General features: G+C 42.3%; 1 protein-coding gene across 4 annotated transcripts in view; it reads right to left on the reverse strand.

Annotated features, from left to right (window-relative positions):
- The window catches only part of Acss2 (acyl-CoA synthetase short chain family member 2), a 43,487-nt gene that overhangs the window by 5,589 nt on the left and 12,757 nt on the right, over positions 1-25,141 (reverse strand). For 2 of the 4 annotated variants that reach the window (XM_036183749.1, XM_036183747.1), the window contains exons 3-14: positions 9,580-9,671; positions 9,280-9,383; positions 8,974-9,046; positions 8,643-8,718; positions 8,367-8,481; positions 2,971-3,108; positions 2,402-2,572; positions 1,995-2,128; positions 1,675-1,807; positions 1,537-1,593; positions 1,274-1,354; positions 163-271 (exon numbers count right to left, since the gene is read on the reverse strand). In XM_036183749.1, the coding sequence (XP_036039642.1) occupies positions 163-271; positions 1,274-1,354; positions 1,537-1,593; positions 1,675-1,807; positions 1,995-2,128; positions 2,402-2,572; positions 2,971-3,108; positions 8,367-8,481; positions 8,643-8,718; positions 8,974-9,046; positions 9,280-9,383; positions 9,580-9,671 (1,283 nt within the window). Of the gene's footprint in view, positions 1-162; positions 272-1,273; positions 1,355-1,536; positions 1,594-1,674; positions 1,808-1,994; positions 2,129-2,401; positions 2,573-2,970; positions 3,109-7,621; positions 7,661-8,366; positions 8,482-8,642; positions 8,719-8,973; positions 9,047-9,279; positions 9,384-9,579; positions 9,672-25,141 lie in introns of all 4 variants that reach the window. The other 2 variants (XM_036183746.1, XM_036183748.1) reach the window with 2 other exon arrangements.

The following is a 25,141-nucleotide window of genomic DNA, read 5'->3' on the forward strand; positions in this document are numbered from 1 at the left end:
ATCCTGCTCTTACAGCCTTACTGTAGCTCTCCGGGATACCAGATGTGGACATCAGGACATACTCCTTTCTCTACTCCTCACCCCTAGCCAACTCTTCTGAAAATGGAAAGTGAAGGCATATGTTTTGGAGAGAGGGCTGGCAGCAGGACAGCCAAGGCTCACCATCTCCTGTCACATAGTAGCCAGGGAACTTCTTAAAGTAGGTCGTCTCAAAACGTGTGTGGTTCCCATAAACTGTGCGCATGATCCCTGGCCAGGGTTGCTTGAACACCTGAGGAGTGCAGAAGGTACAGTGATCACATCCTATCTCATAGGAAGACAACCATAGCATTGCTAAGCATGAAGGAAAATACCCCTAAATGCCATCCCTGAGAAGTAGTGCAAAGTATAGGGTTTAGGGATGGATGAGCCTGGCCTAGAATCCCAATTCTATACGGCCTCTGCAAATAAAAGTAAATATACTCTAAAGTTATAAGGGTTAAATTAATAGTTTGTGAAAATTGCCCAGCACAGTGTTCTGTGAGTAATAAACATCTGGAAAACTGGGGTTTCTAGTGGGTAATTCCTCAGAAAAGCAGGTCCCATTAAAAGGCAAAACAGTCTATAAAAATAGAACCTATGAGTGAGTAGTAATTTCTAATCAATAGTATTCTGTGTCAGCAGAATTCTAGATTGAGTAAGAAAGCTTAGATTCGAGTCCTGCTTCTGTTCCTAACTTGACCTTGGGAAAGTGAAATGGGATGGGATTTGATGGGTACTATACAGAAACTGTATCAGCTAACATCTATGAGCACTGACTTCTCAGTTCCAGGCTAACCCTTTGTATGGATTATCTAATTCAATAAAACACAGGAGGTAAAGTACCATTATTTATACATATTATAACCCAGGTTTGAAAATGAGAAGATTACATTCAAAGGCATTAGGTAACAACTTGTCTAAAGTCACAGAAGAGGCAAAGTCAGGGTCTAGATACAGGCAGGCTGACTCCAGAGCCCGCATGGTTGTTCTTTATGCTACCAAGATTCCTTAATCTAGAAATGGGTGTCTAAGGAAGAACTGGGACTAAACCTTCATGACTCCAAAGCATCATCATGAGCCTGGGGACATACTCTAAAAAGGCTTTAAGATGCAGGCAAAGTATTTGGATGGATTTCCACTGGTGTCTTTCAGCAGAGGAAAAACTCTCAACCGTATTTATAACGATAAGGTTATAAAGTCTAAAAGATCATTAACAGACCCGTTTCCTTTCCCAAAGATCCCAGATTCTCACCAGATAACCTTCAGCTTCACCCTCCAGCTCTTCCCCAGACTCATTCAGGATTGCAGGTGCTACACCGAAGAATGGGAAAGACTGAAAGCAAATGAGACGCCCAATCCAAGAAGAGAAATGAGGCAACTCTGACTCAACTTCCAAGCAGCCCAGAGCCCCGAGTTCCTCATAGCTCTCAGCCCTGCATCTTACTCTCTAATAGGCCCAAAGCCCTAAAACCTATCCCTTGCCAAGCCTAGGACCAGGAGAAGCACTTTACTCACAGCAGAACCAGGTTTCATGGGTGTGGCACCAGGGAGAGGGGTCAGCATATGGCCACCCTGTGGAAGTCAGAGATCAGGGGTTTGAATCAGTTTTCCTATGTTATCCCCAAGCCACAAGCTCCTGAATCCCTTACTCACTGTTTCTGTTTGCCAGAAGGTATCCACAATGGGGCAACGCTGGGAACCTACTACCCGGTGGTACCACAGCCAGGCTTCAGGGTTGATGGGTTCACCTACTGTGCCCAGCACCTGCAAGGATGCCCGACTATGCCTTGGGCAGGAAAGTGGAAGAGAAGAAAGTTCTGAGTACCACTAGGAGCCAAAATACACATGCATTCAGTATTCCTTTGCCCCTCCCTATTCCAGGTCAGGAAGTTGAAACAACAGAAAGAAACTACACACAGGACAGTGCAGCTCTGAAGGATACCTATGGGACAGCAGATGGGGAGGGGTCTCACTTGGTGACAGGTTCATCTCCAAACTTCATGAGCATCCGGATTGCTGTTGGTGCTGTGTAGAACTTGGTCACCTTGTATTTGTCCACAATGCTCCACAAGCGGCTCTCATCTGGGTATGTGGGGATCCCCTCAAACTGACCCCAATGAAATCTGGTTATTTTTGGCCCTTCCCAATAGTCCTTCCATTCCCCTGTCATTCCCTCAGGTTCAGTATTCACCCTTTCTGACCAACTATGTCTTTACCCTCTGATCACACAAGCCAAGAAACTTTCTAGGATATACAAACCCTCGGGATTCTTCTTTCTCTAGGAAGTAGGTCCCTGTATAAGTCTCCCATCTTTAGACTAAGGAGCCTTGGGAGGTAGTCACCCAGAATAATTTTGTCCATGTCCCAGCTCCCATCTCACCAAAACACTGGTGGCACCATTGGCCAGTGGCCCATAGGTGACATAGGAATGACCAGTAATCCAGCCAATGTCTGCTGTACACCAGAACACGTCCTCCGGGTGGAAATCAAACACATACTTGAAAGTTGTAGCCACATAGAGCATGTAGCCTCCAATTGTGTGCACCACACCCTGTGGGGAGAATGGGGCCTCAGATTGGGGTTTTGTGTCCTCCTCTATTGACCAATAAATGGAGCCTGAACAGAAGTGGAAGAAGATCCTTCTTAAAGATTTTAACCCTGTGATGCCCTTTCATAGCATGTGTCTCTCTTCCACCTCCTTTACCGCACTGTGATGTCACATAAATGTACTGACCACTTACGTTCTCAGAAATCCGAGTCACATGCATCACTTAGATTCCTAGTACTCCATCTAATAATTTCTGTTGGTCTGAGGAAGCTTGGGCTTCCTCAGAAACTCACTCTTCACCCTTCTCTCTTTCTCTCTCTCTCTCTCTCTCTCTCTCTCTCTCTCTCTCTCTCTCTCTCACACACACACACACACACACACACACACACACACACACTTGCCTTGGGTTTGCCTGTGGAGCCACTGGTATACAAGATGAAGAGTGGGTCCTCAGCATCACACCATTCAGGCTCAGACTCATCCCCCACCTCTTGCATGAGTTCATGCCACCATAAGTCAACCCCTTCATTCCAGGAGATCTGAAGAGGAAAACAGGAATGGGCAGGAAGAAATGTAAAAAGTTCAAGACAGAAGCAGGAGACACCCCTACCTGGCACCTGCATATAGGGGTAGAGGAAAAGAAGGGGCCCTGCAAGGGTACAATGGAGCAGAGAGAACAGACCTACTCTGCCATTCTCGCTCTACTCCAGAACTCCCCTTACCTGCCTGTACTTTGAAGAACGCCACTTTTCTGGCTCCTTCAGCCCTTCAGTACTCAGCTGAAATACCACCTTCTTAGAAAGACTTTCCCTGAACAGTATCTGACAGACTCCCATCCCACCACAACACTTGGTTTCTTTCCCTTACAGCACATATTTCCAATTACTTTGTTTTCTTGACTATTATCTCCCCCAACTAGATAGGACACTCTAGGAGGGCAGTGGCATATCTGTATTTCCCCCCATAGCCTTAGCACCTAGTACTGTAGCTGACACTCAGAGACATTTTTGTTGGATAAGTAACTATGCATATACAGCCCGAATACACACATATGTGCGTAAGACTGGTGGCACACGAGCGGGGATGTAGACAGCCACACAACTGGAAAAACATTAGTCACTGCCTATAGGTGAGCACTTAACCTGTTAGTTAACAGCAAGAGAGCCCAACAGATTTGCGTTCAGAAATTTTTTTTCCCTATGTGTTTGGATCCCATCCGGTTCTGGAGGTTCTCTGGTGTCTCTATAGAAATGGAACCAATAAGGTTTCCCACAGCAGCCCCTACTTCAGGAGACAGGCTCCATTCAGCAGCAAGTCTTGTTTCCAGTTGGTAGAGAAGCACCAAGGTGGATTCCTCTCAGGGAAGGGATGTCCCACTATGCTTGATTGCCTTTGATAATGATTCAGGATCTGCTACCCTGAAGTTTCTCTCACCTCTCCTTTGACACCATTCTCTTTTCCTGACTGTGTCACCTCTGAAAACTAGTTTTTCCAGTCTAAATTCCATTGGGTGAAGTTGGATTCTCTAGATGTCTCTAAAATTACTCTGGAGTTCCTTCTTCTTGCCATATGACCATGGGAAGTCACTCATCTTTCTTCCTTTTCTTTCTCTTCTTTCTTTCTTTTTTCCTTCCTTCCTCCCTTCCTTCCTTCCTCCTTTTTGGTTTTTCAAGACAGGGTTTCTCCGTGTAGCCCTGGCCGTCCTGGATCTCACTCTGTAGACCAGGCTGGCCTCAAACTCACAGAGATCTACTTGCCTCTGCCTCCCGAGTGCTGGGATTAAAGGCATGCACCACCATGCCTGGCTTTTTCTTTTTTTCTTACTAATGTGTATGTGTGTGTGCTATGTGAATGCAAGATAAGGACTTTGGTTCCCCTGGAACTGGAGTTCCAGGTGGTTGTGAGCCCTTTGATGTGAGTGGTGGGAGTCCCATCCCCTCCGGAGTGGCAAGTGCTCTTAATTCCATGCCATTTCTCTAGCCCATTAAGGGACTCCAAACAAAGAAAGTTCCCTGTGCCCTAAAGGTCAGACAGGATTTTATAAATAACCTGTCAACAGAGAATGATGCTGTCAATAACAGCAGGCCTCTGATTGTTGAGGTAGAGAGGGACTAACTAATGTCAGAAAGGTTAGGGAAGTTTAATGACCACTGGAGAAAAGGTTAAGATGGTGAGGAATGTTTGGGGTTGCTTTGGCTATATTAAAGCCTTTTCATAGTAAATTATTTTTGTTTTATTTTGAGATGAGATTTTAGGGTTGCTTCCAACTACAGTTTTCCAGTCTCAGCTTCCATATGACAAGTATGTGCCATTATGTCTGTTTCTATCAGATTCCTGAATGTTCAGTGGACCTGGTTGACTGGTAGATAGAGCAATGTTAAATAAATTTCTTTCTCTAATACATAGGCATATACTAATTTGTTGTGTGAATATTTGTTTTTTTATCCCAAAGTATCAGATATATATCTAGATAAATTGGAAAATGATTCTCTAGCCACTCCTGTTTTTCTGAATTACCTGCCCTTTACTCAAGAGAATATGAGCATTATAAAAATGATCTAAGTGAGGGTGTCATTAAAAATAATAGGTTGGTTAGGGTGGCATATGCCTTTAATCTCAGCACTCAGGAGGCAGGGGCATGTTGAATTCAAGGTCAGCCTGGTCTGCATAGGGAGTTCCAGGTCAGCTGTGGCTATCCAGTGAAACCCTGTCTTAGGTGTGGTGGGTGGTAGAAGGAAGAGAGACAAGCTGTCCCAGCAAGAAAACATAAAGTATCTTTTGGTGGAAGATCTGTGTAAGTTTATGTGTACAATGTCACATGGATACTTTTTTCCTGTTAAATTATTACTTGAGCTGAGAGTATTGATGATTTTAAGTGCAACTATGTCAACATTCTTCATAAATGGTCTATAGTACATTGAATTGTCGTGGTAAGACACAGTTACACTGTGGTTTGGCAATGAGAGAATTTTTATAATCTTATAACACTGTCTCCTTTGTAGGTGTTTGTGTGTATAGGGAGGAGTAGAATAGGTGTGGTACTCCAGGTGTGGAGCTGATAGTGAGCACCAGGGAGCAGAATGAGCTGTTAGTGAAGCAAACATTGCTTGTGGATTTCATGTGTACCTATGAGGCCCATGGCCTTGAAAGAGGTTACGTTTTCTAAAATAAAAACTGAGGAGTTGGCTCTTGTCCGTGGACCAGACAGTCTTAGCGATGAGCAGGTATGTAAGGGGAATGTGGAGTATGTAAGTGGCCTGGTCGAAAAGGACACCTGCCAACGGACCAGGCCCTTCTTTGCAGACTGCACACTAAGGCAGGAGCCTGGGGGCCTGCCGCAGCTTCTGCAGCTTCCACTACAGTTTTCGCACAGCAGACCTGAACTTTGTGAGACTAACGAATTGTCTTTGCTTGTTTGGTTTTGGTTTGGTTTGGTTTTATTTTTTTAACTGATTTTACTTTCATCTCCAAAAAACAAAAACCCAGGAGTTTGCTGCTTGAGGCTGAATTACAATAAATGTTATTGTTTTTATTTATTTATTTCTTTGTTTATCTCAGTCTTCCTTCTGGAAATTGACAGTCTGCCCGATGGTTTTTGTGTTTTGTTTTGTTTTTCGAGACAGGGTTTCTCTGTAGCTTTGGAGCCTGTCCTGGAACTCGTTTTGTAGTCCAGGATGGCCTCGAACTCACAGAGATCCACCTGTCTCTGCCTCCCGAGTGCTGGGATTACAGGCGTGCGCCACCACCGCCCGGCCTGTCTGATGTTTTTAAGGGCAGTGACAGCATCTAATATATTTTGAATAGTTACTACATGCCAAATACCACATATAGTGATAAAGTCCTATAAGTACAGTTACTGTCTTTACCTTATATAGAGAGAAAGTGAAGCAAGGTAGAATTTGAACCCAGGTAGTCTGGCTCCAGAGCCTACATTCCAAAACACCAAGTTTGTTACCTCTTTCAAAAGAAGTTTCATTTAGCTTTTTTTGTTTATTTCCTTCCTTCCTTCCTTTTTTCTTTTCTTTTCTTTTTTATTCTTTTTTTGGCAGGGTCTCACTATGCAGCCCTGGCTGGCCTGGAAATCATTATGCAGCTCAGGCTGGTCTTGAACTCACAGGGATCCTTGACTCTGTCTCCCCAGTGTAGGGCTAAAAGATGAGTCCATACCCAGTGCTGACTAAATTTCATAAGGAAAACATTTCCCAGAAGTCAGGTCTGTGTCCACATACTAGTATGTGCCTCCAGCACAAGAGGTTGACTATGGAGGAGTCAAAGGAACCTGTGAAGATGACGGAGCTCACAGGAACAGTGGCCTTTATATTTTGGTTTAGGGATGGAAACCATTTGGTTTAATCATTTATCATGTCTTTATTACTGATTTTTTAAAAAGTGAAGTACAGAGAGGAGACATGACTTATTTAAAGTCATACAGCTAAATATTGGCCCCTGGACTCCAGGCCCCTGCTACATACTAATATGATTTGAGTGCCACCTACAGTGTGACTTTTATTGAATGTAGTACTTAATTATGTCAGAATTATGTATAGTTTATAAATTCCAAGTTGCATATAAATGTATTTAGGAATTTCTTCTCCGTTGTCCCATACAAAACGTATTTTTCTTTTTATAATATAGGTCTAATTTCCCAACTTGATGTTAAAATCTCAAGGTCAGAGTTTGTACCTCCTCCATATGCTTCCTGTCTTTCCTGGCTCTAGCCACCCCACCCACCCTACCCCACCCTGCTAAATGCACAGCATATACTTTCTCACAGATTATCTAGTCCCCTCTCCCACAAAGGATCTATGCAGCAGGAGTGAACTGGGATGGCTGTTGCTAACTTTGAGATCCTTTTTATATGTAAGTTGACAGAGGCAGAAACAGACGTTTGATTTTTAACCCTTTGAATAACATGGATGTCAAAGGGCCCAGGAACAAAGGGAACAGACTTAGCTGTCAACAATCTCACTGGAGCAAACAGACAGAGAGCAGATGAACACAGAGACAAGCACACAGCGAAGCAGTGACCAAGGGTAGTGAAGAAGTGGATACCTGGGGTCGGATGCACTTGGATTTCTCTTTCAGCTTACCCTGTTAAGAGCCCATGGAATGGAAAGGCTGATGAGCAGCGTCCAAAGATAGAGGTGAGAGAGGGAAGGGTGAGTGCTCCCTAAACCCCTAGATGCCTTCTTTCTTCCCAGCTGCCCTCTTACTAGTCAGCCCCTCAGCCTCATCTCCCTAAGCCCTGTTGTGCCCAGAATTTCTAATACTGATTGGGCTTCCCAATCTCCCTAGTCCCATACTAGCCTCTCTAGCTCCAACACTACTTAGGAGACTTCAAATCAAAGAATCTAAGTAATCCTCTATCCTTTTGGACCCCAGAATTTATATATCTATGCCCCTCCAAACTGTAGGCTGTCAACGGAACTTTCCTCAAGCTTTCAGCAGAAGTATGGATCCAAAGCCACAAATGTAGCTCATTCAAGTCTCAGTCCAATCAAAATGAGTATATATAGTCACCCAAGTCAGCCCATTTCCAACCCAAGCCTAAGCCTAAGCCCTAAGGGTCCCCTCTGCCTATCATCCTTCACAGTTTCTCATGCTAAGTTCCTTCTCTACCCATGTTCAAGGCCAAAACCCCTTGCTCTCAGCCAGCCCTATTAGAGGAAGCTTTCCTGGAATTGTTCCTAGATCTCAGTATTCTGATGAGGAAGCCAAGGGAAAGAATAGGAACTCCTTGGGTAGGAAGAGAGAGGGAATTAGAGCCCAAAGCAGAGTACAGTAGTGTTAGACTCACCTGCACATCTGGACATGGCCTCTTAACTGGGGGAGACTGGCTGGGGGAGTCATTCTTGCCCAGCTCTGCCCGTCCCAGATGTTTGACCACAATGCAGCATCTCACTGGGAAACCCCTAGAGAAAAGGAAAGGCTGAAGTATTGGTCCAGTTGACTAAAAGAAGTTGGCAAGATGCTCCCATGCCCCTCTAGGAGTAGACAGCAAGGACAAAGGGAAGCTGGCAATGGAGAGAGATCCTGTCAACCCAAGTCAGTAGCCATAGGTGAGCTCACTTACTTCTCTCGACACTTCTCCAAGGACTCATCAGCCAGCTCCTTCAGGTTCACAAGCTTTTCCCCCCTGTAGAAGGCATCTTTGGGGAGCAATAAACATTCCAGGCCTTAGTACACACCATGCTCCCCAGTGGGCCTAATGTCCACAGGGCCCTTCCTGAATAGGCCTCTTGACTCTGGTTCTTCTAGATAATTTGGGCTGACAAAGAGTCAGCTGAGATGAGGAGAAGGCAGGCAAACAGTCCCTACCCTCCATCCCAAGTAGCCCCAAGTCAACAAGGAGACCAGATTTGAGGTGTAGGAGGGTCTGAAGAAGGGGTGAAAGAATTAGTCACCTGTGGTGATGAGAAGGCTACAACTGGAATCCAAGATCCTTTCACAGAGAGACTCTGCAGAGAAGCCTGCGAACTGGAAAAAACAAACAAACAAACAAACAAACAAACCCTGAGGTGAGGGCTAGGGATTGAATGATGAAGGATGGAAGGTGCTCATGAAATTCAGCATCTCTAAACCAGGGTTCCAGAAGATGCTGAATAACCGATTTAGACCTATATTTATAATCCCTCACCATCCAGGTCCAATTTCCTTTACCAGAATCCTGTCCCTCACCCTTGGTTCCCATCCCCAGCCCACGCTCCTACCACAATGGAGTGCAAAGCTCCAAGGCGAGCACATGCCAGCATAGCCACCACGAGTTCCAAGACCATAGGCATGTAGATGGCCACTCGGTCACCCTTCTGAACACCTATGAAAAAAAGACACCGAACAGGAACTATGGACCTTTCTTGCTCTTCCTTACTCCCCCCACTCAGAGGGCCCCTCCCAGCTAACTTTTCTGTTCCTGATACCAGATTCCTTCCATTTCTTGTTCTCTTTCTCTCCAGTTCCCCAGAGAGCTCAGGGTTAGGTCCTCCAGTTCCTCTCCTGCACCCCATACTCACCCTGTTTACGGAGAACATTGCTGAACTGACACACTTGGACCAGAAGTTCACAGTATGTGATCTTGGTGGTCTCCCCTGGCTCATTGCCCTCCCTGAGAAACATCAGAAAGAATCAGTAATTAGGGACACAGCTCTGATTATCTCATAAACAAGACAGGAGCAGTCACAAAATTCCATCTGCTCATACCAATGCCTCACACTCCCCTGTCAGTGAATCTTCTGCTATATCTTCCTAAATTTTTTTCTAATTAACTAATTTAAAATGTCTATGTGTATGGTGCTTCCCCAGAATGTATGTCTGTGTACCACTTGCCAGCCTATTGCACCGGAGGTCAGAAGAAGGCATTGGATCTCCTGGAACTGGGGTTATTGATGGCTGTGAACTGCCATGTGGATGCTAGGAACTGAACACAGCAGATACTTTAGAAATGTAGCCAGTGCTCTTAACTGCTGAGCCATCACTCCAGCCCCTTGATACCACATCTTGAGCTGACTGAACAGACACTTTGGCCTCTCAAGATACTTTTATGCATGTTTTATGAGATTGGAACATATACTAGCTACCTCTGAGTCTTATTTTTTATGTTGACAAAATGGAGTGATAAGCCCTTCTCTTTTATCCTAGGGTAGTATTAAGGAAAAATGACACAATAGATGTGCCTTGTAGTTGTTGTTGCTACTATTGAGACAGGGTCTCATGCCTGGACTTCACAATGTAGACCAAGCTAGCCTAGAACTTACTGCCTGTCTCTGCTTCCCAAGTACTGGGATTAAAGATGTGTGCTACCAGATTCAGCAATATATGTCTTTTATAAGGTATCAAGTCTAAATTAAAGCCTAATGTAGTGACTCCTTCCTGTAATATCACTACCCAGGAGACTATGGTAGGAAGTTCTCAAGTTGAACTGCCTCAAGTTCAAGGCCAGACCTGGGTTTCATAGTAAGTTCTAGGCAAGCCAGGATATAGTACAAGCCCCTGTCTAAAACAAACAACAAAACCCATAAAAAATTCTAGTCATTTGCTGTCTCAGCACTTGGGAAGTAGAGGCAGAAGGATCAAGCATTCAAAGTCATCTCTGGCTGCTTAGAGTGTTGGAAAGAAGTCTATACTTTTAGCATCATTCATAAGATCCTTAGGATACCAGTGGAGGCAGAAATTTAAAAACTGAATTTAGGCCGAGCGGTGGTGGCGCACGCCTGTAATCCCAGCACTCGGGAGGCAGAGCCAGGCGGATCTCTGTGAGTTCAAGGCCAGCCTGGGCTACAGAGTGAGTTCCAGGAAAGGCGCAAAGCTACACAGAGAAACCCTGTCTCGAAAAAACCAAACAAACAAACAAACAAAAAACAAACAAACAAAAAGGGGCTGGAGAGATGGCTCAGAGGTTAAGAGCACTGACTGCTCTTCCAGAGGTCCTGAGTTCAATTCCCAGCACCCACATGGTGGCTCACAACCATCTGTAATGAGACCTGGTGCCCTCTTCTGTGTACGTAATAAATAAATAAATCTTGAAAACAAACAAACAAAACTGAATTTAAAATATTAGACATTTTTTAAGGGATAAGCTCCTTATAGTCTAGACTAGCATGGGGTAGTAGAGTTTAGGAAACAATGCTGTGTTCAGGGAACACAATTGTTAGACAAAGTTGTCTATGCGCATGTATTCTTTTTTTTTTTTTTTTTTTTTTTTTTTGGTTTTTCGAGGCAGGGTTTCTCTGTGTAGCTTTGCGCCTTTCCTGGAACTCACTTTGAAGACCAGGCTGGCCTCAAACTCACAGAGATCCGCCTGCCTCTGCCTCCCGAGTGCTGGGATTAAAGGTGTGCGCCACCACCGCCTGGCAATGTATTCTTACATAGTCTAATTTTCTACACAAATGATGGCATTTTAATTATTGCTTCTTTTTTTAAAGATTTATTTATTTATTATGTATACAGTGTTCTGCCTACATGCATGCTTGCAGGCCAGAAGAGGGCGCCAGATCTCATTACAGATGGTTGTGAGCCACCATGTGGTTGCTGGGAATTGAACTCAGGACCTCTGGAAGAGTAGCCAGTGCTCTTTACCACTGAGTCATCTCTCCAGCCCCAGAACCATTCCTGATAGAGAATAATACCAAGGGATATGTTTAAATTTTTAAAAAGCAAGCTGATTGAGTTATACATATAACATTTGTTAAGTTTATTGCTTGTATATATTAACTAAAGGCTAAAATTGTACCCCAGTGGTAGAACACTTGCCTGGCATGCCTGAGGCTCTGGTTTACATCCCTGTCAACACACACACACACACACACACACACACACACACACACACACACACACTGGTTTTTTTAAGACAGGGTTTCTCTGTGTAGCTTTGCGCCTTTCCTGGATCTTGCTCTGTAGACCAGGCTGGCCTCAAACTCACAAAGATCTGCCTGCCTCTGCCTCCCAAGTGCAAGTGCTGGGATTACAGGTGTGTGCCACCACTGCCAGGCTAATAAATAAATAAATCTTTAAGCCGGGCGGTGGTGGCACACGCCTTTAATCCCAGCACTTGGGAGGCAGAGGCAGGCGAATCTCTGTGAGTTTGAGGCCAGCCTGGTCTACAGAGTGAGTTCCAGGAAAGGCGCAAAGCTACACAGAGAAACCCTGTCTCGAAAAACCAAAAAAAAAAAAAAAAAAAAGACTTTAAATAAATCTTTAAAAGAAAAAAAAGAGGGGTTGGAGATTTAGCTCAGTGGTAGAGTGCTTGCCTAGCAAGTGCAAGGCCCTGGGTTCAGAGTCCTCAGCTCCAGAAAAAATATAAATAAATAAATAAACAAACAAACAAATGGTTCCATTTTCCTTATCTACTATTTATATATTTAACAAATAATAATTCAATGGTCATCTTTATTCATATGTCATTTGCAAATATATCCCCAGTATGAATTACTAGAAATGCAATTTTGGGGCCAAAGATATGCGCATTTTACATATTGATAACTATTAGGAGATAACCACTTTAGGTAGGAGTGTCAGGGAAAGCCTGGGGAAGTGCTACTTCAGCTAAGACCTCTATAAGAAATAGGTAACCATATCAGTTCTTGGGAAGACTATTCTGGGCAGAGAAAGCATCAAACGGGAAGGTCTTGAGGCCTATTCAAAGAGCAGAAAGGAACTCAAAGTGGTTGGAATATAGTGAGCAAACGATCAGATGAGAACAAGAGCTAAGAGCCAGTCAAATCGGGTAGGCCTTGTGGGAGTGGCAAGTTTAAATTTTATTCTAAGTGGAGTCTTTCTGGCTTCCTGACACACAAAGTTCATGTCTACCTCCACATTTAAAATTCCACTTTAAATTCTTTGCTTGTTTGTTTGGAAGGATGCATACCATGGCATATGTGTGGAGGTTATAGGACAGCCAGGGGAGTTGGTTCCACCCTTCCACCATGTGGGTCCCAGGTCATCAGGCTTGGTGGTGAGCCTGCTCACTTCTCCCACACGTCTTACCATTCCATTGCTTCTGCTCTCCTCCTCCAGATGCAATACTATATAATACCCCCGACAAGCCGTTCTGTGCTCCCTCCCCTTCTTTATTATCCAGAGTGTTTATGAAGGAGGAAATGGAAACCTAGAGAGAACTAGCCAGCCAAGGTCACACAATAATAAGTGACAGAGCCAAGAATAGATCCTCAGATCTTCTCATTTCAAGTCAGGACTATTTCCTCACAGTGTAAGGGATTCAATTGGCAAGGATGTCAGGCCTTTTCTTACTGGGAGAAGTTACACAGAAATTATCAACTTCTTTCCAGCTTCTGGCTTGATGAGTCAGTTACTATCTTCTCCTTGGCTTTAACCCTCCTAGGGCTAAGAGAAGCCAAGCATAGCAAGGTTACTAAAATGGGACAGAACAAGGAGAGAGGAAGCTGGCAAATGTCCCTGAATGCCAGAAGCAGAAAAGCTGCCCACTGACAAATGCTACAGAAACTTCAAAACATCTCCAGCTACAGCTGAATGCTGCTATGTGTGTCCTCATGCATGCATCCCCAATGTGTACCCCGTACCAGCTCACCTCTGTAGATACACTTGAATAAAGCCATATATACAAATATAGAAATATTCTACTCACAATAGCTGCTGAGCTACACACACAAATAAGCATAAATGTATGTACCCAGAATTCAAACATAAGTCTGTCTGAAAGTACATTTGCACACCCCCTACATGCACAGCTTGCCTTTTTAGAAACTTTTCATCAAATCATTCTGCTTTTATTTTTTTAATAAAACTTTCCATTATTTGAAATAATCTCACTTATTTTACCTGCTTGTTACTATTCATGTCCTTTACAGGAATATAGACCTCATTAGAGCAGAGACCTAGCCTGTCTTGTTCACTGCTACATCTCTAGCACTGAAAATAAAGTTTGGTATATGGATGATGACTAGGAACAGATGTGCACAGCTTATATATGCACCGCTTACATGAACCCACTTACACACACACACACACACACACACACACACACACACACACATACACACACAGTGTTCCTCTCTTTGGCTATGTGCACAAGCTATATATTATTGATATAGGTACATTACTCATTCCAGTGTCTTCTTTCTGTCACTGACACCAGGCTGGGGACCCGGCTAGTTAGAAGGGGGAAGGACAAAAACTGGCCTTTTCAAGATCCAAAGCCCACTAGGATCCTTGAACTTTTACAGAACAGTTAATTTGGTCTAAGTCTGAGATTCAAAGAGACAGTTAGCTATGGTTGGGATCAGAGGGTGGTTGCAGAAGAAGAGGTACGAGGACCCAGAGTCCAGTCCTCTTTCTCCCACAGGAGAACTGCAAGATCAAAAATTAACAAGGACTTGGCTTGAGATGTAGCTCAGTGGCAGAACATTTTTCAAGCATGTGCAAGGTCCTGGGTTCAATTCTCAGCATGATGGGAAAAAATTAACCATGTCCAGGCAAATGAGTGAAGTAGGTCACATAATTAAAATTTGACAGAGACAGGAGATTATTTCCTTTCCTCTTAGCTTTCCTATATGAGAGCAACAATATCTGTAAAACTATATTTATCCTCAGTTTAGGGGCAACAATAGAGAAATCAACTAGAAAACACAATACAAGCTTTGGCATCCAGTACCTAAATTTAGCTCCTGTTAAATTTCGTTCAATGGCTCAATGTTGTTATTTTTTAAGGTGTGGAATATATTTGTCAAAAATTTAAGTACTGATAACTAGTTTTCAAAAAATTAAAATACCATAAACCAAACCTAACTTTTTTTTTTTTTTGCCAGAGCTGAGGATCGAACCCAGGGCCTTGCGCTTGCTTGGCAAGTGCGCTACCACTGAGCTAAATCCCCAACCCCCAAACAGAACTATTCATGAGAGATTTAATTGATGCACTGCTGATTGGGAATCTCTGCCATAAACCTTACTAGCTGCCCTTCACTTGGAGGTCATGTGTTTAGTGGGCTAACACAGGACACACAGTCCCTAGATCTTTCCTATGTTCTTCCTCTGGGGAATCTTCCACAGAGAGTCTTTTCAAACTAGCCCTTCTATATACCCTCCAACTGTACTCTAACCCCTGTTGGTTTAATATATTTAGGGGCTGGAGAAATGGCTCAGTGGTTAAGCGTGCATACTGTTCTTGCAGAGAACCTGAGTTTGATTGCTGGCCCCTCAGGTGGCTCACAACTACCTGTAATTCCAGCTTCAGGGAGCTAACACCTCTCTGACCTCTTTGGGCACATGCAGAGCTACACATACATACACATAAATAATAAACTTTTAAATATATATGTATATATGTGTGTTTTCACAATTATTTCTACTGTCCCTGTCAAAACCACCACTAGGTAAGTCAGGGGTGTTATTCTTTTGCTCAGAACACTCAGGTTAGTTCTCATACAGTTTTGAGTCAAGCCCTTCCAACAGTCTATTAATTCTTACATGCTCTAGTCTCTTTTACACCCACATGTTCTTGTTCTGTCTTCCTTCTCAGTTCCCTCGGCTCCATACGCATGACTGCTTAGTGCTTGACAAAAACCCTCAACCCCAGAATCCTTATCTTCTACCTGTAGCGCTGTTCCCCTAGATGACCACATGGCTTGCTCTTCAGCCTCAAATCACGCTGAAATGTTGGCTTGTTTTATTTATTTAGAGACTAGGTGTCACTCTGTAGCTAAGCTAGGATGGAACCACTATGTAGCCTGGGCTGGCCTTAGACACACAGCAGTCCTCCTGCCTCAGCCACCCAAGTGCTGGAATTATAGGAAACATTGCATTCTCAGTGAGGCTATCCTTGACTATCCCATGGAAGAACACTCCTCCCCTTCAAAATGAACATCTTCCCTGAAATCGTTCTTAGTCTCTCTTTCTCCCCACCTACCCCCAAAACTGAAAATTCTTTCACCCTTTCAGTGCCTTTTACTCCATTTTCCTGTGACACACACACAACCTTGTACTGCATTTACACGGGTCTTATTTTTCCTATCAAACCCAGAGGGCAAGGGTCATTTTCTTTCTCTGCCTCTTCCAACTAAGGCCAGCACAACAGGGTACTCAAGGTCATAGTCAAATCCTCAGAAGACTGGTAAGTGGTTAAAAACAGAGAAGACTAGAGATCCTCTCTTCCTATGAGAAGAGAGGCATCAGATTGGAGATTTTAAATGCTTACAACCAGGAAATAAAGCATAAAATGGGGCCAAAGGACTGGGAGAAAGATGGGTGGTAGGCCTGGGTACTTGCCCAGCATGCACTAAACTCCTCCTATACCCTGCCCCCCATAAAAGATAAACGAGAAAACTGGTTTACTCATAGAACTGTCTTGGGGGAAGTTCTACCCTAGTGGGCCAGGCTGTGCAAAGAACAAGCACTCCAATAAGAAGTCAAACCTGTTGTGAGAGAAGCACTAACCAACTGTTTATCTGGGGGGGCTATTGAGGGGTGCCCTAGCAATTTTAAGATAGCCCTTATCTCTGTTGCCTTCACCCAGTTATAACTACTTTTATTCGTTGCCTGGATGACCACAATGGCCTCCAGACAATATCCCATTTCACTCTTGCCCCCTTTTATTTACACAACATTCAGAATGCTCAATGAAAAACGTATCAGACCACATAGCCTCCTGCCTAAAATTCATCAATTGATTTCATTACATTGTGGAGGGACCCCAAAATAGCTTGACCACACAGCCTTGACAGGCTTAGGGGCCTAGACACAGCTTCCGTGACAGGCTTACTGGCAGGCAACACCCAGATTCAGGAAAAGCCTTAAGCTGATACCACCCAGGGATCTACCCAGGAGTGAGGAAATACCTGACATCCCAAACATTCCACATTCCAACCATTAGAAAAGGTGGCCAGATGTCCTTGAGTCTAGCTTTTTTTTTTTTTTTTTTTTTTTGAGACAGGGTTTTTCTATATAGCTTTGTGCCTTTCCTGGAACTCACTTGGTAGCCCAGGCTGGCCTCGAACTCACAGAGATCCGCCTGCCTCTGCCTCCCAAGTGCTGGGATTACAGGTGTGCACCACCACTGCCTGGACTATTTTTTGTTTTACAGATACCCCTATACAATTGTCAGCCAATCAGGGTCCTGAACTCTGGAAATCCCCTCACCCCAACCTCTGCTATGATTAAAAACCCCACTCCACCTGAGCTCAGGGCTCTCTGGCCTCACCATTGTGTCGGACATACAGAGGGACCAAGCTCTGGAGCTTGAAATAAAGGCTCTTTGCCTTTACACGCAGGATTAGGTCTCTGTGGTGGTCTTTTGGGGTCCCCGAAATCTGAGCATAACAACATAAGAAAGAAAACCAAACTCCTGTCCCTTGTATCTTCCTCTACTTCATCTTGTACCATTCTCCTATTCCGCTTTCTAAGGCTCCAAACAATCGCCTTCTTGTAGACAGAACACCATGTTCATTTACTCTCTTTCCTTAGTTCTGTGAATTGTTCTATCTTGCGCTGCAGACCTCAGTTTAAATGTCAACTACCCAGTGAGACTTTCTCTCATCACCTCTAGATAGCATCAGCCCTTCTTGTTTCCCATCATCACATCCTGCTTGTTTTCTTTGTATTGTTCTCAGCTATACTTCTGTGATTTACTTTTAAAATTGGCTGTTTTGGGGCTAGGGAGCTGGCTCAGTTAGTCAAGAGCTCACCGTACAAGCATGAGTATCTGAGTTAGGATGCCCAGTCCCCACTAAAATGTCTGGGTGCAGTAGCGTGTGTCTGAATACCTGGCAAGTCAAAGAGATGAGGATCTCTGTGGCTTGTTAAGCTGGCTAGTCCTACTGAATTGGTGAGGTAGCAACAGAGAAAAAGACACCCAGTGTCGACTTCTTGCCTCCATATACACCTGCACACACATGAAAATGCACACATATCCACACCATAGAAACACACACAACCAAAACTAATAATAAATCAATGAAAGAAAGTTGGCTGTTTCCCCTAGCTCCTGAAGCAGAGGCCAAGTTGGTCTTGTTCACTGCTGAATCCCTTATGTTTTGCACGGAACCTTGTTTATGGTAGGTATTAATAAATTTTTCTGAATGAACTAATAATTCTGAAAAATTATTATGGGAATGAAGCAGGTTAGCACTATGTAACTAACTATAAGTGGAGTAGTTAGGTCTCTTTGGAGAGCTGGGTTTACAGAGAGTCTTTCTAAGTGTCAGAGGTATCCAAAGATAGGATGTGCTCCTTTGGGAATTCTCTAACTCTGAGGTAACATGTAGAATTTTAAGATTTGCAGAAATATTAAAAATCAAATCCTGTCATGAGAACCAAGCAAAACCAGTCTTTCTCAAAATATGCTCAAATAATGCTAATAATGCAGTTTCTAAGACACCCTCCCTAAACATACAGCTATTTGTACTAGATGATTCTCCAGAGAATGTGGCATTGGTATTTTTTGGTTAGCGTTTTGGTATTTGAGACAGAGTCTTACTATGTAGCTCATCTGGCCTCAAGCTCCTGGTAATCCTCCAATGAATGCTGGGATTATAGGTGTGTGCCACCGCTCCAATCTTGGACTTCTCATTTTACAAATCCCTGGTATAATTTATATTCATGAGGATTATTAAAATTAACTTTAAGGCCTTCCAACTTCTTTTTATTTTATTTGAGTAGTATTGGTGATCAAACTCAAGTCTTGTACATGTGAAGCAAATGCTCTAGAACTGAGTTACATCTCCAAACTTTGGTCTTTTGAAGCCAAATCTCACTAACCCAAACTGGCCTCAACCTCTGGGGTTATGAGATTACATGCATAACATTACATGCCTGGAAGAATAAGAATACTTTGAGCCTCGTGTGGTAGTGCACACCTTTAATCCCAGCACTCAGAAGATCTTGAGGCCAGCCTGGTCTACAGAGTGAGTTCCAGGACAGCCAGGGCTGTTACACAGAGATACACAAAACAAAAACAGAAAAGGAATACTTTGAAACTATAAAAATGAAATAACATGAAAGAGTTCTATGACCCGTAAAGTATTGCACAAATGTAAGGAACTCTAATGTAAACATATCCTCAGGTCATTTTCTCCTACCAAGGGAGTAGGAAGGGGAAATAATGTGATTTGACAAATTAGCAACCTAATGGTCCCTGTGCAAACTTCTGCTCTCACTGTAGCAGAGAGGCTGAAAGAAAGGAGGATGGTGCAAACCTCCACCATTGAATCACAAATAACCAAGGTTAAAGAAGAATGGAGCTTTGGAGAGCTACCAGTCTTACCCTAAGGCACAGGAATGGTAAGTGATGGCCTTGGGGTTCCCTAGCACACCACATTATTCAAAAGTGGTGCTGTCCAACATAGTAGCCATTAGCCATATATAACTAGTGAACATTTAAAATGTGTGAGAAAACCAGAAAGTTTTACTTAATCTTACTTTAAATATAATATGCTTTAAATATAAAATAACATGTGGTTAGTAGTCATCACATTGGACATTGCAGCTTGATATTCTAGATGTCTATTGAAGACGTTTTCCTCCTAAATAAGCATGGCTTTTTCCAAAGGGGAATGTTTCCAAAGCCAGAGGGAAAGGTAAGAAAGAAAATCAGTGTGTTAAAGTTCTGAGAACTGTATGGTTGAAGGAATTCAAACTCACAGATTTGCCTGCTTCTGCCTCCTTGATGCACCACCAAGGCCTAGCCAAGAATTTTTTTTTTTCCCCCTGAAGCAGAGGACCAAACCCTTGTCCTTGCTAGACAAGCGCTCTACCACTGAGCTAAATCCCCAACTCCTAAAGAACCTTTTTTGGTGTTTGTTTTTGTTTTTTGAGGCAGGGTTTCTCTGTGTAGTTTTGGTGCCTGTCCTGGATCTCGCTCTATAGACCAGGCTGGCCTCGAACTCACAGAGATCCGCCTGGTAAGAAATTTTAAAAGACTAAAAATTCAGTTCCTCAATTTCTGTATGTAATCTTTCCTAAAACTGATCTATTAGGAAATCTGGAGAGGATTTTCTTTTCCCACTTTCTTTCATAATTACCCTTTCTCCTATATTTTAAAACAATGTCACCGGGCTGTGGTGGCACACGCCTTTAATCCCAGCACTCGGATTTTCAAGTGCTTATTTTTGCATGTAAAAATGCAGGATCCCCAAGTTCTAATATGGAGTTACTAGACTAGATTTACTGTTTATCCCTAATTCAATATACGAATTTGCACAAACTCAGGCTCTATTTTTTTTTCCTCTGTGAAATATAAGATGGAAAAAGAGATCTGGAAGAGGGGAAAGGCTGGTGTTAGACAAGAAAATCTCTAGTGTATCTTAAACTTGTTAGTTCTTTTCTCCTTCCCAGTAGGGGAGCAATTCTCTAAATCAGTTTCAAAGAAAATATGTAGACACAGAAAGGAAAAGGATTTGGAAACAAGCTGAATTTGGAGTCAGGTCAACAAATGTTCCTGAGTTTCTACAGGGGATCAGTGGGCTCATTCATGGAAGATCCAGAATATAAAACTTACACAGCAATTGAATACTTGCTTACATAGGGTAGAGGGAAAACTTAGTTGATATAAAGATCAAAGAAAAGTAATGCCATACCTGCTTACATGTTGATAAATCAATACAGGTGCAGTTTATTCCTCACATGACTACAGTATATAACCGATTTAAAGGTCATCCTTAACCTGATCCTCACAACTACCCTAGCAGTAGGTAGAATAAGTATTACTATTTTCATTTTAAAGTTACAAGAAATCCAGAGGGAGAAGCTTGCTAAGGTCACACAGGGGATTAAATATAAACCTGTAACTAGGACCCAAGTTTTGAATTCCAGACCATTTACTCCACTGCACCAATGAACATGGAGAAATCACTCTCCACTCCTCTACAAGCATTCTGTGGGAAGTTAAGGACACTCCCATCTACTCTGAACTTCAAACTGTGGCCAAGACCACAGTTACCGTGATGTTTTCAACTGCTTGACAATTTCCTGAAAGACCTTTAACAGTCAACTTTAATAGTCCGTGGTGGCTGGTGAGATGGCTCAATGGGTAAGGGTGCTGCCACGCCTGCCAAGCTGAGTTCAATTCTCAGAACCCACACAACGGAAAAAAGAACTGCCTTTAACAAATTGTCTCTTGGCTTTCTCTCTCTCTCTCTCTCTCTCTTTCTCTCTCTCTCTCTCTTTCTCTCTCTCTCTCTCTCACACACACACACACACACACACACACACAACAACAACAACAACAACAAATGAATGAATGAATAAATAAATGTTAAAGAAAAATAGTCCCTGGCATTTTCAAAAGTCACGGGAGCACATGTATAGCCATTTGCTCCTAGAGACATGCCCTCCACATCTCCACACTCTCCCTTGAAATAATTTCCTTTTTTACATTTCTTTGTTTCCTTGTTTCACATTGATTCTAACAGTTCATTCCTAAAGAAGATTGCAGCTGACAATTGTGTGAGCTCCATAAAGACAAAGACCAGATTTTTCTTGTTTATCACCTAAGTACTCACTGTAGTATCTGAAACTTACCTATAAATATCAAAAAGTTTAAAACTTTTGCTGCTAGAGGCTAATAGAGTATTTATGGATAGATGCTCACTCAATATAGATATCATATTTAAGAATCTCTAACTGAATATACATTGGTATAAAATAAACAGCAACCAATTTATTTTAGTTTAGTATCTAGGTTACATTTTGTTGGCTGTTAAGATTAGAAAGATAGCCTTTTAAAACCATGAGAGTAAAGTCTGAAGGACTAGTCTAAACTGACGGAGACTAAAAAGACATAGCAGCCATATATAATATACTAATATTATATGTTTTATGTTAGTTCCATTTATCTCAGCCCTCTTGCTATAAAGGACATTACTGGAACAATTTCAACAAAGCAGCAATGGAGTCCAAGGGTTAGATGGCAAGTGATATATGAATATTGATTTCCTTGTTTTGAAAGTCATATTACAGTTATGCATGAGAAAGTTCTTATTTATCTTATTCTCAAATTGTTCATGGAAAGGTTATTTGTATTGTCTTTGCAACTTTTCTATAAATTTGATAATTTTCTAATTGTCATAGTATGTTTATTCATCTTAAACTTCAGATAATCCTTGTAGCAGTTCATTTGGTTTGGTTTGGTTTGGTTTGGTTTGGTTTATGGTACTGGAGATTAACCTGGAGCCTACATAAACGCACACTACCACTGAGCTGTATCCCTAACCTTCTTACTTATTTTTTGAGGCTGCATCTCATTAAGTCACCCAGATTGGACTGAAACTTAATTCTACAGCACAAGCAGGCCTTGACCTCTCAATCCTATCGCCTAAGTCTCTTGAGTAGTTAGATTGCTGGCCTGTGCCACCAGACTTGGCTCCCTTATAATCTTTTGAGACAGACAAGATTTGCTATCCCTTTTGAAAGGTGAGAAAACTAAACCTCAAGAAGGATGTCATTATTTGTTTAAGATCCCAAAGCAACTAGGATCTCTACCTACAAATCCCCAGGCTGGGCTTCTTATCTTTTATATACATACTAATGATCAAAAGAACGTTTTTTGGTTTTTTTTTTCAAAATATAAACCTGACATGTCATATCCGTACTTGAACCCTTCAATAACTTGCTAGCACTTGTCCCAACTACAACTTTTTTTTTTTTTTTTGGTTTTTCGAGACAGGGTTTCTCTGTGTAGCTTTTTGCTTTTTGTGCCTTTCCTGGGACTCACTTGGTAGCCCAGGCTGGCCTTGAACTCACAGAGATCCACCTGCCTCTGCCTCCCGAGTGCTGGGATTACAGGCGTGCGCCACCAACCCAGCCATTTCCCTGACTTCTACCATTATCGCTATTGTCAACTCTTCCCTGAACTACGAAAGTGCCTGTCTGCTGATCCCCTATGTATTGCCCTAAGTTTGTTCCCAAGTTAATATGTTGCACATATTCGGTGGAAAATTATTTAATGAGTGAGCATATCCCAGTTAAAGAAAAGATACTGCTTTAGTGAGCTTTCACTTTACTATCTTTAGCAGAAACAGCCCTATGCCCTCTTAATAAACTACTGACTAGACAAATGGCCAAGTGTCAAAGAAGCAAAGACTGAAAGTAGAAGCATGGTGTCTGGAAGGAGGAATAGAAATTGTCCTCCTGTCTAGAATAAGTTATAACTACTTCAAGGCCAAGGCGTTTGTACTGTCTGAGCCCCAAGTTCCTCATCTGTCAAATGTTATGAACCATACCCAGGTTTAAAAAAAATATGGGAACAGATACATAAGTGTAGCAAACGGGAGACATAGTTTATTATTATAAAAAGCAGAGGAATTTATAGCCAGGAGTGCTAGCACATCCCTGTACTCTTGGCACTTAGTTGGCTGAGACAGGAGGATTTCCAGTGAGGGCCACACAACAAAGACCCTATTTCTAAGGAAAAGAGACAAGAAAGAAGTCATCAATCAACCTTAGGTATTATGGAAAGCTGTAAGGAGCTGGGTGGTCAAGCACAGCCACCTGTGTAGCTAATATCATCATAGACATGAAAAGTCAAAGCATGGTAACAGTGTGATGTGTGAGGAAGACCATAGCTGGAATATGAGAGCTCTGAGCCAACTAGAGTATGTCTGGAGGAGACAGGCTAATGACAAAGGGGTTATTTAGGAAACTGTATCATGTGAGGAACCAGAGAATGTGGACTCAGTATTACCTCATCCATAAAACAACAAGAACACTTCAATAGATCAAAGATTCCACATGAACTCAGCAAGTTTCCATGCACATATATCAGAGTCCACAGGAACACAGGAAAGGAAACAATGTAATGTGGCTCTGAGCTTCTAGCTGTGCTCCTACAAAAATTATCCCAGTGACTTCTCACAACAATCTGTGACAGAAACTGTTATTATTCCCATTCCACAGACAGGAAAACTAAGACTTAAGAAGTAAGATCTGCTGATGAGCCTCCTCCAGTAGCTAAACACTATTGAAAACACCTTACAGAGTACTCTGTGGTTTTAACTTATTTACAGGATTATTTCTAGGTTTGTCATCAGGAACTACAAGGCAGTTAACAAGAATATGAAATACCTCGTAATTTCTTTTTACCGTCCATATAGCATATCCTACAGAGCTCTATGTTTCTTGAGTATGATAACTTAAGGAATGAATCCGATTTGAACTCATTAATGTTTAGGGGTAGTATTAGAATTTGAGAAGCAGGGAGAATTCATGGACTATAAAAGTGACCCTAAAGTAAAATGCTCAAAGAAATTGGAGTTCAAAGACCCTAGATATGTAATTTTGAAGTTGTAATCAGTATGTTCGTAATTCAAGTAGAAGTAAAAGAAATCCAAATAAAAACTAGGATGACTAGGTAAGCATTCCTTTTTTTAAAAGAGCCATCTTGCTGGCACAAGAATACTTGCCACCAAGCCTGATAACTTGAGTTTCATCTCCAGAACCCACAAGGTAGGAGAGAACAGACTTGTTGATGGGAATGGAGTGGGAAGATAACATTTTAGTCATTTAGAGGAAGGAAACTATTATAGGTAAGTGTGAATGGAATAGAAGCAGAGAAGAATTAGGACAGAACCAAGAATTCTCTTGTTTAATATAACATTTTTCAAAGGCATGTTTTCCTTTTAACAAGGGTTAAATTTGTCCTCCAAATAAGGTTTTGTCTATAACCTCTGTCACTATTGTTGTTTTAGTACAGTAGGTAGGAATGTTAATGACGACTTACATAAATATATAATATAATAATCGGTCACAAAATATTAGGATAGTTATTCGGGGGAGATAACAAGTGAAAGATTTTATAGGTAGCTCAAAGAGTGAGAACTAGTATGTTGAAAGGACAATGAGAGAGTAAGCAATTTGGTTTATGCAGCCTATTTAGTGGTTCAAGATCACCCTTGGCTACACATCAAGTTTGAGACCAGTCTTGGCTAAATAAGGGTTATGAGAAGAAAGTGTAAAGAATGGGTGATGACTGATATTTTCATTATATGTGCTAGCATTCCATCTCTAGGTGACTCTAGAAATGTCTCCAACAACTTTGGTATTGCCTACCAATCAACAGCCCCCAGTTCAGGCATCTCTCCCCTGAATAATAAACTCTCAGTTCTCTGGATTCAC

Source organism: Onychomys torridus, chromosome 4, assembly GCF_903995425.1.
Source record: "Onychomys torridus chromosome 4, mOncTor1.1, whole genome shotgun sequence".
NCBI lineage: Eukaryota > Metazoa > Chordata > Mammalia > Rodentia > Cricetidae > Onychomys > Onychomys torridus.